The sequence below is a fragment of the Balaenoptera musculus genome, chromosome 1 (assembly GCF_009873245.2).
Source record: "Balaenoptera musculus isolate JJ_BM4_2016_0621 chromosome 1, mBalMus1.pri.v3, whole genome shotgun sequence".
In the NCBI taxonomy this organism is placed as follows: domain Eukaryota; kingdom Metazoa; phylum Chordata; class Mammalia; order Artiodactyla; family Balaenopteridae; genus Balaenoptera; species Balaenoptera musculus.
This window is the reverse complement of record NC_045785.1, coordinates 156,544,822-156,559,937: the sequence shown is the minus strand read 5'-3', so window position 1 is coordinate 156,559,937 and position 15,116 is coordinate 156,544,822. Positions and strand designations below refer to the sequence as shown.

Here is a 15,116-nt window from a genome sequence, read left to right as displayed (position 1 = left end):
ATCCAAAGTATATAAAGAACTTTTGAAACTCAACAATAAGAAAATGAACAACCCAATTAAAAAAATGGGCAAAAGACCTGAACAGATACCTCATCAAAGAAAGTATATAAATGGAAAATAAGCATATGAAAAAAATATTCAACACTGTATGTCATCAGGGAATTGAAATTAAAACAACAAGATACCATCACATATCTTTAACACACTAGAAATCAAAACACTGACAACACCAAATCCTGGCAATGATGTGGAACATCAGGAACTCTTATTCTTTGCTGGCAGGAAAACAAAATGGCACAGCCACTGTGGAAGACAGGGTGGCAGTTTCTTATAAGACTAAACATACTGTTACCAGGCAATCCAGCAATTGTGCTTCGTGGTATTTACCCAAATGAGTAAAAAATTTATGCCCACACAAAACCTCTACACAAATGTTCACAGTAGCTTTATTCATAGTTGCCAAAACTTGGAAGCAAGCGAGATTTCCTTCAATGGGTGAATGGATAAACAAACTATGTTATATCCATACAATGGAATATTACTCAGTGATAAAAAGAAATGAGCTATCAAGCCATGAAAAGACATGAAGGAAACTTAAATGTATATTATGAACTCAATGAAGCCAACCTGAAAAGGCTACAAAACTGTATGATTCCAACTATATGACATTCTGGAAAAGGCAAAACTATGGAGACAGTAAAAAGATCAGTGGTTGCCAGGGGTTTAGCAGGTAGGAAGGGATAAATAAGCAGAGTGCAGATGATATTTAAGGCAGTGAAATTATTCTGTATGCTACTGTAATGGTGGGTATATGTCATTATACGTTTTTTAAAACTTATAGAATATAAAACACAAAGAGTGAACACTAATGTAAACTGAGGAATTTAGTAAATAATAATGTAATAATACTGGCTCATCAATTGTAACAAACAACTGTACTACACTGATGCATGATGTAAATAACAGGGGAAACTGCTGGGGAGCTATAAAGTACATGGGAGTACATGGGAACTCTATGTACTTTCCATTCAACTTTTCTGTAAGCCTAAAACTGATCTAAAAAATAAAGTCTATTAATTAACCAAAATAATAAGATTTCTAGGCCCTTAAACATTACTTTCATTATCTGACTCGTTAAAATGTATCATATTTATACTCTGTCTGAGTTTCAAGGGTTTTGTAATCCTCCATTTTATCAGTTCAGCATTATTTTAATTATTTCTAAGAGATATCCTCCATTGTAAGAATTTAGAATAGATGCCTCATGTCCCCCATAAATAAATCATATTCATCCTGAATATATTCTTTCATTGTTGTTGTTTTCTCTTTGAAATTCGTTCATCTCCCTTCTGCTGATCTAATGATCCTATGCCTTAAGATTATTCTCTCCCATAAAAACATCCCCAAAGACACTAGCTTTTAGTAACCTTCTTCTCTCATTATAATTATAGTTTATACCACAAAATAAACGGCTACACTATATCTTCTACAGGGCTGCTGTGGTCCTCATAGGTAACAGTGCTCTCAACTAGATGTTAAGTTTATTATGATGTATATTGCAGAGTGGCAGAATCTGCCATCCCCTAATATGTCACTTTGGAAGAATTATCTTGAGCTAAGGGCACGTGAAAAACAGCAGGTAGAAGAAGAGTGTTCTGACCTCCCCTTTTCTTCCTGAAAGCAGGAATAAAACTCTCACATGAAAGATGCTCTCCCTACACCAGGAAGAAAAAAACATTCTTATCACCAGAGACAAGAAGTAGAGGCTGAGAGAAATCTGTACAAACAGACCTTGTTAAAAGAACTCATCTTCTTTACCTCCCCACATATTTTAGTTACACTTCCACAGCTGCCTCTCTTTGTTCAACCAAGTATAAAAACATTTAGGTTTCACCACTTCTTCGGGTCTTCACTTCCTTATGAAGGCTCCCATGTCACATAAATCCTGCATTAAATAAATGGGTATCCTTTTATCCTGCTAATCTGCCTTATGTCAATTTAATTTTAAGGCCCAACCAAAGACACTAAGAGAGCAGAGCTAAAGTTTTATTTCCCCTACAATATCTCTTAAGTTTTACCCACAGCATTACAGGGATTAACAGAAGCTTATTAATGGAATGAGTCCTAGGATATTATTTCAGCTTTTCTGGTAATCCAAGAATACTTGTATAATAATGATTGTATCCTCAAAAACAAAGAGAAAACGACATGCTAAGATCAGGAAACTCCCTTGAAAACTCAAGACATTAAATGTTTAAAGGTTTCTTAAGTTACCTATCAGACGTATACCTTGGAAGAGTAGCCAAATGTTAAAAATATAATACATATAATACTGATAAAAAAGATATCAGTAACTCCTATAAAAATATCACATGATCTGATGCACTGATATTAAAAAAAACCCAAAAAACTAAAACACTAACATACTTTGGGAAGGCAGAAAGGCTCCAATGGCATTAATGACATTACTAAAGTTCATACAGTCATGCAATATGTAACATCTAGTGTTACATGCCATAGGTGACACATCTGGTTTCTTGATCGTAAGTATCAGTACCCCCATGAGCTATCCATATTCAAAGTCAAGGTAAGAACCTTTACACTGACATGGGGTAGATTTAATCTACCGCTTAGAATCCCTACTTGCTGCACAACAATTTCAATAGGTTGGTAAGTGTGGGAGAATGATTGGTATTACTATTCCAAAGCATTTGCCATAAGCTGGGCTAAAGTAAATAGGGTGGAAAGGAAAAATTCTGAAACATGAGAAAATATTATCAAAATATTAGACATAGTTATAGACTACTGGGAAATTAAGTATTCAGAAATGGCATAGTCAGGAGTATCATTCCCAAGCCTGAGAAGTTCCTATTACACATCAGTCTTTTCAGTTATATAAAGATGGCAACTGTCAATGTATTGCTATAAACATGACTAATAATAGCAAATTTTCCTACAAGGCATTATTAATATCAACTTTAATTTAGGTTGGCTTAAATTTTTAATGAGAAACTTACCTTGCAGAACTTGACTTCTGCCTCTAAATGATGAATGTATTGAGACTGGTCACTGATGATGGGAACAAGATCCTGTAGAGCAGGCATATCGGTTTCCTCATATTCTGATGATTTCTAAGGCAAAAACAAAAACAAATGAAGCATGTTTGGATTTAGCAAAGAATCAGTTAATACCATCTTCACACTCAATTTAGCACTGATGTCATATAAACATAGTATAAACACACACTAGGGAGATTGCTTCAAGATGGCAGAGTAGAAGGGCGTGCGCTCACTTTCTCTTGCAAGAGCACTGGAATCACAACTAACTGCTGAAAAATCATCAAAAGGAAGACACTGGAACTCACCAAAAAAGATACCCCACATCCAAAGACAAAGGAGAAGCTGCAATGAGACAGTAGGAGGGGCGCAATCACAATAAAATCAAATCCCATAACCGTGGGTGGGTGACTCACAAACTGGAGAACAATTACACCACAGAAGTCCATCCACTGGAGTGAAGGTTCTGAGCCCCATGTCAGGCTTCCCAACCTGGGGTTCCAGCAATGGGAGGAGGAATTCCCAGAGAATCAGACTTTCAAGGCTAGCAGGATTTGATTGCAGGACTTCGACAGGACTGGGGGAAACAGAGAATACACTCTTGGAGGGCACACACAAAGTAGTGTGCACATCAGGACCCAGGGGGAAGGAGCAGTGACCCCACAGGAGACTGAACCAGACCTACCTGCTAGTGTTGGAGGGTCTCCTGCAGAGGCGGGGGTGGCTGTGGCTCACTGAAGGGACAAGGACATTGGCAGCAGAAGTTCTGGGAAGTACTCCTTGGCATGAGCCCTCCCGGAGTCTGCCATTAGCCCCACCAAAGAGCCTGTAGCCTCCACTGCTGAGTCACCTCAGGCCAAACAACCAACAGGGAGGGAACTCAGCCCCACCCATCAGCAGACAAGTGGATTAAAGTTTTACTGAGCTCTGCCCACCAGAGCAACACCCAGTTCCACCCACCACCAGTCTCTCCCATCAGGAAGCCTGCACAAGCCTCTTAGATAGACTCATCCACCAGAGGGCAGACAGCAGAAGCAAGAAGGACTACAATCCTGCAGCCTGTGGAACGAAAACCACATTCACAGATAGACAAAATGAAAAGGCAGAGGATTATGTACCAGATGAAGGAACAAGATAAAACCCCAGAAAAACAACCAAATGAACTGGAAATAGGCAACCTTCCAGAAAAAGAATTCAGAATAATCATAGTGAAGGTGATTCAGGACATCAGAAAAAGAATGGAGGCAAAGATCAAGAAGATGCAAGAAATGTTTAACAAAGACCTATAAGAATTAAAGGACAAACATCTAGAAGAATTAAACAACAAAAAACAGAGATGAACAATACAATAACTGAAATGAAAAACACACTAGAAGGAATCAATAGAAGGATAACTGAGACAGAAGAACAGATAAGTGACCTGGAAGACAATGATGGAATTCACTGCCGTGGAACAGAATAAAGAAAAAAGAATAAAAAGAAATGAAGACAGCCTAAGAGACCTCTGGGACAACATTAAATGCACCAACATTTGTGTTATAGGGGTTCCAGAGGAGAAGAGAGAGAGAAAGGACCTGAGAAAATATTTGAAGAGATTATAGTTGAAAACTTCTCTAACATGGAAAAGGAAACAGCCACCCAGGTCCTGCAAGTGCAGAGAGTCCCAGGCAGGATAAACACAAGGAGAAACACACTGAGACACACAGTAACCAAATTGACAAAAATTAAAGACAAACAAAAATTATTAAAAGCAAAAAGGGAAAAACGACAAATAACATACAAGGGGGGCTTCCCTGGTGGCACAGTGGTTAAGAATCTGCCTGCTAATTCAGGCGACATGGGTTCAAGCCCTGGTCTGGGCAGATCCAACATGCTGCAGAGCAACTAAGCCCGTGCACCACAACTACTGAGCCTGCACTCTAAAGCCCTCAAGCCACAACTACTGAGCCCTCATGCTACAACTACTGAAGCCCACATGCCTAGAGCCTGTGCTCCACAACAACAGAAGCCACCACAAGGAGAAGCCCATGCACAACGAAGAGTAGCCCCTGCTGAACGCAACTACAGAAAGCCCGTGTGCAGCAATGAAGACCCAATGCAGCCAAAAAAACCAACAAAAAAAGAAAAAAAAAACATACAAGGGAACTCCCATAAGGTTAACAGCTGATTTCTCAACAGAAACTCTACAAGCCAGAAAGGAGTGGCAAGATATATTTAAAGTGATTAAAGGGAAGAAACTACAACCAAGGTTACTCTACCTGGCAAGGATCTCACTCAGATTCGATGGAGAAATCAAAAGCTTTACAGACAAGCAAAAGCTAAGAGAATTCAGCACCACCAGATCAGCTCTACAACAAATGCTAAAGGAACTTCTCTAAGAGGGAAACATAAGAGAAGAAAAGGACCTACCAAAACAAACCCAAAACGATTAAGAAAATAGCAATATGAACATACATATCAATAATTACCTTAAATGTGAGTGGATTAAATGCTCCAACCAAAACCCACAGATTGGCTGAATGGATACAAAAACAAGACTCATATATATGCTGTCTACAAGAGACGCACTTCAGACCTAGGGACACATACAGACTGAAAGTGAGGGGATGGAAAAAGATATTCCATGCAAATGGAAATCAAAAGAAAGCTGGAGTAGCCATACTTGTATGAGATCAAAAGACTTTAAAATGAAGAATGTTACAAGAGACAAGAAAGGACACTATATAATGATCAAGGGATCAATCCAAGAAGAAGATATAACAATTATAAATATATATGCATCCAACATAGAAGCACCTCAAAACATAAGTCAAATGCTAACAGCTATAAAAGAGGTAATTCACAGTAACACAATAATATTGGGGGACTTTAACATCTCACTTACACCAATGGACAAATAATCCAGACAAAAAATTAATAAGGAAACACAAGCTTTAAATGACACAATAGACCAGTTAGATTTAATTGATATTTATAGGACATTCCATCCAAAAACAACAGTATACACTTTATTCTCAAGTGCATATGGAACATTGTCCAGGATAGATCACATCTTGGGTCACAAATCAAGCCTTGGTAAATTTAAGAAAACTGAAATCATATCAAGCATCTTTTCCGACCACAAAGCTATGAGATTAGAAATAAATTACAGGGAAAAAAACAAAAAAAAACACAAACATATGGAGGCTAAACCATATGTTACTAAATAACCAAGAGATCACTGAAGAAATCAAAAATGAAGTTAAAAAACACCTACAGATACATGACAATGAAAACATGATGATCCAAAACTGACGGGATGCAGCAAAAGCAGTTCTAAGAGGGAAGTTTATAGCAATACAATCTTACCTCAAGAAACAAGAAAAATCTCAAATAAACAATCTAACCTTACACCTAAAGGAACTAGAGAAAGAAGAACAAACAAAACCCAAAGTTAGTAGAAGGAAAAAAATCATAAAGATCAGAGCACAAATAAATAAAATAGAAACAAAGAAAACAATAGCAAAGATCAATAAAACTAATAGCTGATTCTATGAGAAGATAAACAAAATTGATAAATCTTTAGCCAGACTCATCAAGAAAAAGAGGGAGAAGACTCAAATCAATAAAATTAGAAACGAAAAAGAAGTTACAACAGACACCGCAGAAATACAAAGCATCATCAGAGACTAGTACAAGCAACTGTATGCTAATAAAATGGACAACCTGGAAGAAATGGACAAATTCTTAGAAAAGCACAACCTTCTGAAACTGAACCAGGAAGAAATAGAAAATATGAACAGACCAATCACAAGTAATGAAATTGAAATTGTGATTAAAAATCTTCCAACAAACAAAAGCCCAGGACCAGATGGCTTCACAGGTAAATTCTATCATATATTTAGAGAAGAGCTAACACCCATCCTTCTCAAACTCTTCCACGAAATTGCAGAGGAAGGAACACTCCCAAACTCATTCTACAAGGCCACCATCTCTCTGATACCAAAACCAGACAAAGATACTACAAAAAAAGAAAATTACAGACCAATATCACTGATGAACATAGATGCAAAAATCCTCAACAAAATACTAGCAAACAGAATCCAACAACACATTAAAAGGATCATACACCACGATCAAGTGGGATTTATACCAGGGATGCAAGGATTCTTCAATATATGCAAATCAATGTGATACATGATATTAACAAACTGAAGAATAAAAACCATATGATCATCTCAGTAGATGCAGAAAAAGCTTATGACAAAATTCAACACCCATTTATGATAAAAACTCTCCAGAAAATGGGCATAGAGGGAACCTACCTCAACATAATAAAGGCCATATACAACAAACCCACAGCAAACATCATTCTCAATGGTGAAAAACTGAAAGCATTTCCTCTAAGATCAGGAACAAGACAAGGATGTCAGCTCATGCAGCTCAATAACAAAAAAACGAACAACCCAATCCAAAAATGGGCAGAAGACCTAAATAGACATCTCTCCAAAGAAGATATACAGATGGCCTACAGACACATGAAAGAATGCTCAACATCATTAATCATTAGAGAAATGCAAATCAAAACTACAATGAGATATCATCTCACACCGGTCAGAATGGCCATCATCAAAAAATCTAGAAACAATAAATGCTGGAGAGGGTGTGGAGGAAAGGGAACACTCTTGCACTGTTGGTGGGAATGTAAATTGATACAGCCACTATGGAGAACAGTATGGAGGTTCCTTAAAAAACTACAAATAGAACTACCATACGACCCAGCAATCCCACTACTGGGCATATACCCTGAGAAAACCATAGGTCAAAAAGAGTCATGTACCAAAATGTTCATTGCAGCTCTATTTACAATAGCCAGGACATGGAAGCAACCTAAATGTCCATCGACAGATGAATGGATAACGAAGATGTGGCACATATATACAATGGAATATTACTCAGCCATAAAAAGAAATGAAATGGAGGTATTTGTAATGAGATGGATGGAGTTAGAGTCTGTCATACAGAGTGAAGTAAGTCAGAAAGAGAAAAACAAATACAGTATGCTAACACATATATATGGAATCTAAGGAAAAAAAAAAAAAGGCCATGAAGAACCTAGTGGCAAGATGGGAATAAAGACACAGACCTACTAGAGAATGGACTTGAGGATATGGGGAGGGGGTGGAGTGAGATGTGACAGGGTAAGAGAGTGTCATGGACATATATACACTACCAAATGTAAAATAGATAACTAGTGGGAAGCAGCCGCATAGCACAGGGAGATCAGCTCGGTGCTTTGTGACCACCTAGAGGGGTGGGATGGGGAGGGTGGGAGGGAGGGAGATGCAAGAGGGAAGAGAAATGGGAACATATTGTATATGTATAACTGATTCACTTTGTTATAAAGCAGAAGCTAACACACCATTGTAAGGCAATTATACTTCAAAAAAGATGTTTAAAAAAAAAAAAAAAAAGACAAGGATGTCCACTCTTGCCACTATTATTTAAGATAGTTTTGGAAGTCCTAGCCATGGCAATCAGAGAATAAAAAGAAATAAAAGGAATACAAATTGGAAAAGAAGAAGTAAAACTGTCAGTGTTTGCAGATGACACGATACTATACATAGATAATCCTAAAAATACCACCAGAAAACTACTAGAGCTAATCAGTGAATTTGGTAAAGTTGCAGGATACAAAATTAATGCACAGATCTCTTGCATTTCTACACACTAACAACGAAAGATCAGAAAGAGAATTAAGGAAACAATTGCATTCACCATTGCAACAAAAAGAATAAAATACCTAGGAATAAACCTACCTAAGGAGACAAAAGACCTGTATGCAGAAAACTATAAGACACTGCTGAAAGAAATTAAAGATGATACAAACAGATGGAGAGATATACCATGTTCTTCGATTGGAAGAATCAACATTGTGAAAATGACTATACTACCCAAAGCAATTTACAGATTCAATGCAATCCCTATCAAATTAGCAATGGCATTTTTTTACAGAACTAGAACAAAAAATCTTAAAATTTGTATGGAGACACCAAAGACCCCAAATAGCTAAAGCAATCTTGAAGGGAAAAAAACGTAGCTGGAGGAATCAGACTCCCTGATTTCAGACTACACTACAAAGCTACAGTAATCAAGACAATATGGTACTGGCACAAAAACAGAAATATAGATCAATGGAACAGGATAGAAAGCCCAGAGATAAACCTATGCACCTATGGTCACCTAATCTATGACAAAGGAGACAAGGATATACAATGGAGAAAAGACAGCCTCTTCAATAAGTGGTGCTTGGAAAACTGGACAGCTACATGTAAAAGAATGAAATTAGAACACTCCCTAACACCATACACAAAAATAAACTCACAATGGATTAAAGACCTAAATGTAAGACCGCACACTATAAAACTCTTAGAGGAAAACATAGGAAAAACACTCTTTGACATAAATCACAGCAAGATATTTTTTGACCCACCTCCTGGAGTAATGGAAATAAAAACAAAAATAAACAAATGGGACCTAAAGAAACTTAAAATCTTTTGCACAGCAAAGGAAACTATAAACAAGACGAAAAGACAAGCCTCAGAATGGGAGAAAATATTTGCAAACGAATCAACGGACAAAGGATTAATCACCAAAATATATAAACAGCTCATGCAGTTCAATATTAAAAAAACAAACAACCCAATCAAAATATGGTCAGAAGACCTAAATAGACATTTCTTCCAAGAAGGTATACAGAATGCCAACAGGCATATGAAAAGCTGCTCACCATCACTAATTATTAGAGAAATGCAAATCAAAACTACAATGAGGTATCACGTCACGCCAGTTAGAATGGGCATCATCAGAAAATCTACAAACAACAAATGCTGGAGAGGGTGTGGAGAAAAGGGAACCCTCTTGCACTGTTGGTGGGAATGTGAATTGATACAGCCACTATGGAGAACAGTAAGGAGGTTCCTTAAAAAACTAAAAATAGAATTACCATATGACCCAGCAATCCCACTACTGGGCCTATACCCAGAGAAAACCATAATTCAAAAAGACACACACACCCCAATGTTCATTGTAGCACTATTTATAATAGCCAGGTCATGGAAGCAACCTAAATACCCATCAACGGACGAATGGATAAAGAAGATGTGGTACATATATACAATGGAATATTAGCCATATAATGGAACGAAATTGGGTCATTTGTAGAGACGTGGATGGACCTAGAGACTGTCATACAGAGTGAGGTAAGTCAGAAAGAGAAAAACAAATATCGTATATTAACACATATATGTGGAATCTAGAAAAATGGTACAGATTAACTGGTTTGCAAGGCAGAAATAGAGACACAGATGTAGAGAACAAACTTATGGACACCAGTGTTGGGGGGGGAAGGGGGGGATGAATTGGGAGATTGGGACAGTCATATATACACTAATATGTATAAAATAGATAACTAATAAGAATCTGCTGTATAAAAAAATAATTAAAAAAACATAGAGTGGGCTTCCCTGGTGGCGCAGTGGTTGAGAATCTGCCTGCTAATGCAGGGGACACGGGTTCGAGCCCTGGTCTGGGAAGATCCCACATGCCGCGGAGCAACTAGGCCCGTGAGCCACAACTACTGAGCCTGCGCGTCTGGAGCCTGTGCTCCACAACAAGAGAGGCCACAATAGTGAGAGGCCCGCGCACTGCGATGAAGAGTGGCCCCCGCTTGCTGCAACTAGAGAAAGCCCTCGCACAGAAACGAAGACCCAACATAACAATCAATCAATAAATCTTTAAAAAAAAAAACATAGGGTAGATCACAATGTGGCTAATAGTATTAATAGTAATAGTAGTAATAGTATTTCTTTATCCTATAAATTCCACCAATAGATAAGAATCAGGGATATGAATATCATTTTTTAAAGATGGACAGTGAAAGTGGTTGTTAAAAGCATATGGCAAATGGAAAAATGCTGGAGTAGTATAATTGGCTGGGATGAACTGTCTATTTGAGCCATCTGAAAATGTGACATCCTATTCAGTAATTCTGAGATAAAGGGACAGCTCTTCAAGAAACCACCATAGAAGAGGACAGCTAGCTAAAATTGCAGAACAAGTTGCCTGAAGGAGGGATTCTTTAGACAAGTGTTTGATGCCAAATGTGTGTCAGTAAGGTAAAATTCTATCTACAAAGGAGTATGTTAGCAAAACCTGATTTTTTATTTTTGACCCTAGTATTCAAGGCAATTCAAGACTCTGCTGTTCTGGAGCCTCCAAGACTAGAGTGCCAAAGCAGATACATACAAAACTGAGATACGCTGCACTGAGGACTCAATGAAGAGACGTCATAAAAAGTGTTAATTCTCTTTACTTCTGCAGCAGTCCTGGAATTGATTTTTTAATGTACATCTTACCTTATCCTAAAATGATTGTAAAATGGTTTATAAATCATACATCATACGATGATATTATTTAAAGAAAAGAGGAAGAGAGGAAAGGGAAAATGAGGTTCAACCAGTTAGATGAACCCAGAGGAAAGCTTGAGTCGAGACACACAATCATTTTGTTTTTCAATCCAGCAGAAATTCCTATAAATGATGAAGTACCAGCTCTCATGGCAGAATAATTCTGTAGAGCTTTGTTTCTGGGCATATTTAATAAATTTAAAAACCAAAGAGACTTTAATTAAATGAATTATCTGTGTTAAGTAGAAAGTAACTAATTATAATAATTAATATTAATAGAAAGGGGTTCAGTACATAGGCAAATATGAATTATTACTATGTGTATATAGGGGATAGTCACTGTGAAAATTAAAAACAAGCTTATGTCATGTGGAAAATGTCCATATGAAATAACTTGTATATACTTTGAAGGGTTTATTATAATTTGGATGTCCACATTTTAAAATAACAAGTAATAATGTTTAGACATTTTCTATCTCATCACTGCCTCAGTTTCACTATCAATACAGCCACATATTTCTCATATGTCATATTGGCTATGAAACTACATTCTAAAGGGTAAAATCTTCAAAAGCTATTTATTATGGTTATGGCTTATAATCATCACATGTAGGTCATATACATTTAGAGTCTAAGTTCCATTCTTTCACATAGCTCCAATATAAATAGACCTGCGTATTGGTATATACAACTGATGATTTTGATGAGAGTCTTCTTGCCTATTTGAAGTCAATAAGTTTTGTAATATCACTGCTTAGTTTTATCTTTAAAATGCTAATAAGCATGTCTGAGCATTCAACAGATATAGCACCTTAATCTACTAGACTTAAAAGTACTCCACCCATGTGTGCTTAAGAGCATTCTACAAACTAGGTGTCAACAGTAATAAATTCACTGAATGATGAAATATTATTTTTTAAATTATAATTTATACCTATAAATATTGAATAGGAGTATGTAGTACATTTCTCTAAAGTGGGAATTAAACATGAAAGTATATGTCAGGCTGGAATGAAGTGTTAATATAAGGGTACTCTTATGACATTTCAGCTGTGAGTAAAGGAAACTGACGTGTCTCCAAGTTTCCAGCATGTAGCCTTGGTATCCAACTGTCACAGACATTGAAAATGCAAGGTGGTTATTGTTGCTATGACATTTTATATTTGTGTCATACTTCATAGGTTTCTAAAGAATTTTAAATATATGATCTTATCTTATTATTACAAAAACCCTGTGAGAGAGTACATAATAGACCCTAGATAGACCTATAGCCTAGACTATTATTTTGGCCATTTAAACCTGGCCAAATCCTTCCTTCACATATACCCTTTCCCTCACAGTACCCTTCCTTCACAGTACCCTTCCCTCACACCCACCCTGCCCTCACACCTATCTCAGGCTTTATATCACATTGCTTCAGTCAGAAATAATACACTCTGTCAAAGCAACAGCAATAGAAAACAGCTTCAGAAGAAACAGAGTACAGCTTCTCGTATCACACAATTTAATAACCATATATTTTAAAATTTAGAACAAGATTACATAAAAGAGTAAAACAAAGGACTGCTAGAATTAAACAGTAAATTCTAAAAATAATAAAATATAGATATGCCCCTCTAAAAAAGCAGTGGTTAATCTTTTCCATATATTGTTTCTTTTTTATATTTGCTAACAGTTGCAAAGTAAATTCTCCAAACTATTTCCTCACTCACATTTTTCAAGTGAATAATAAATTAAAAAATCAGAATTCTCTCTGCCATGGAAGTCTCTCTTCTTCAGCCAAAATAATCAGAGGGAAAATAATTTCTTTTAACGTTTTACACTATTAGCAGGCCCTGCTCAGAATCTGTTTACAATATGTACTACTAAAATGACACAGTAAAATTAAAACATAGTTAGAAAAATAATGCTTTTGTCAGGTTGCAAAAGCTGATACTTACCAAAAGGGACAATTTTCGTCTTCTTGGAGATACCTCACTCTCCTTAGTTGCTTGTTGGCACAGCAAAGCTTTGAGTTGATTAACTATGGAGCAAAAGTGATGGGTTTATTCACCTTATTTTAGATCCATGGTTTATTATCACCCATCTATCCATCCATCGATCTAACAAATATTGTTAAAATACGTATTATGCACCACAAAATGTGCTACTGACTGGGGACACAAAGACAAACATAAGAAAACCTCTACCACTTAAGAGCTAAGAATCTTGCTTATGAGCAAGAGGGATATAACTAACAGATATAAAACAATATAATAAGCTCTAGGTAGACCTACAGCTATGCATATTGCTATGAAGAGGAAGCACATAATTGTTTTCACAGAGAAGACAATACAGTGAAGGATGAACAGGAGATTACCGAGCAGAAAAGGGTGAGAAAAAATTCAGTTAGAATGCGTGGCTCATGCAAAGCATAGAAGCATGGCCATAGGTTGGTATGATTAGAACATGGCTTGCAAGATGGACAGCTGAAAGGAAAATAGAAAAATGAGGCTGGAGAGGCAGCTTGGATTCATCTTAAGGAAATACTGCTACGACATCCTATAGGCATCGAGTAGTCAAAGAAAAAAAAAAAAAAGCAAGGGAATTAGATTAGCTGATTTGTGTTTCTCGACTAAAATCCTAGCAATAAAGGATAGACTGGAGTCATTACTGTATGGAGTTTAAAGAATTCACTGTGTGTCATTCAGGTCACGACTGACATTCACACTCACCAGCATGGCTGTGTTGCAGTTCACGCCAGGCATTCCCAGCATCCTCATTTCCTACACTGGTACTAAAAGAAGGATCCATTACATCTTCTCCAATAGTGACATCACCTTCTCTCAGGGCACGTTTCAATTGGTGAATGCTTCTACTGGCACGTTCTGTAACAACATGATGAAAATCAGGGCCAGTGAAATCTGGGCGACCAAAGGTACACTGACTCAAGAAGACAATTCCAAAAGGAAAAGCAATCATTTCTGATACTTCATGGGGAAAAAAGCATAGTTTTGTTTCTAGCTTGCTGAGGAACATGCCAGAGGAAGTGAGAGATTAAGTTCATGGGTTAGAAGTTAGACGTGATGATCTCTAAGGTCCCTGACACCTCAGTGATTGATATTCACTATATATAGCTCTACTGCTGAGGAGGACTGAATGGGAGAGCTTCTCCCCCCTCCACTCCTCCAAACAATAGCCTCACAGGGAAAGCACTATCCTAACCCTTCAATGCCTAAGACTCCCCTACCCCTTCCGGAGAGGGGTGGGTGGGCAAAACTGGCAAAAGGGACACCACCACACCAAGTTCCTGCCCAAGGAAGCCTCCTTGTCCCTGTGGGCCAGATGTCCCTCTAGCGTCAAGAGACATATGACTACCCGGCCTAGTTTTGATCAAGATTTGAATAGCTGACGTGCTTATAGCGGCAGCCTCTGTAGTATAGTCGTACTTACGTACTGCTGGCTGACTACATCTTACATAGAAATTCTTGGTTAGTGTACCTGACTACCCCTAGAATTGAAGCTTAAACTCACTAGCACATACTTAAAATAAATAGTCTAAAACGAAGTATTTTAAGGTATATTATTCTAGTAGTTCATCTCTAAAAATAGCCCCCAAAGGACCCAGCCTCAC

The 15,116-nt window shown here is 37.3% G+C and overlaps 1 protein-coding gene across 8 annotated transcripts in view; it reads right to left on the bottom strand.

The window, feature by feature from the left end:
• The window catches only part of SDCCAG8 (SHH signaling and ciliogenesis regulator SDCCAG8), a 268,342-nt gene that overhangs the window by 240,386 nt on the left and 12,840 nt on the right, over positions 1 to 15,116 (bottom strand). For 6 of the 8 annotated variants that reach the window (XM_036863025.1, XM_036863052.1, XM_036863016.1 and 3 more), the window contains exons 2-4: positions 14,218 to 14,370; positions 13,444 to 13,526; positions 3,018 to 3,131 (exon numbers count right to left, since the gene is read on the bottom strand). In XM_036863025.1, the coding sequence (XP_036718920.1) occupies positions 3,018 to 3,131; positions 13,444 to 13,526; positions 14,218 to 14,370 (350 nt within the window). Of the gene's footprint in view, positions 1 to 3,017; positions 3,132 to 3,364; positions 3,400 to 13,443; positions 13,527 to 14,217; positions 14,371 to 15,116 lie in introns of those variants that run through there. The other 2 variants (XM_036863043.1, XM_036863062.1) reach the window with 2 other exon arrangements.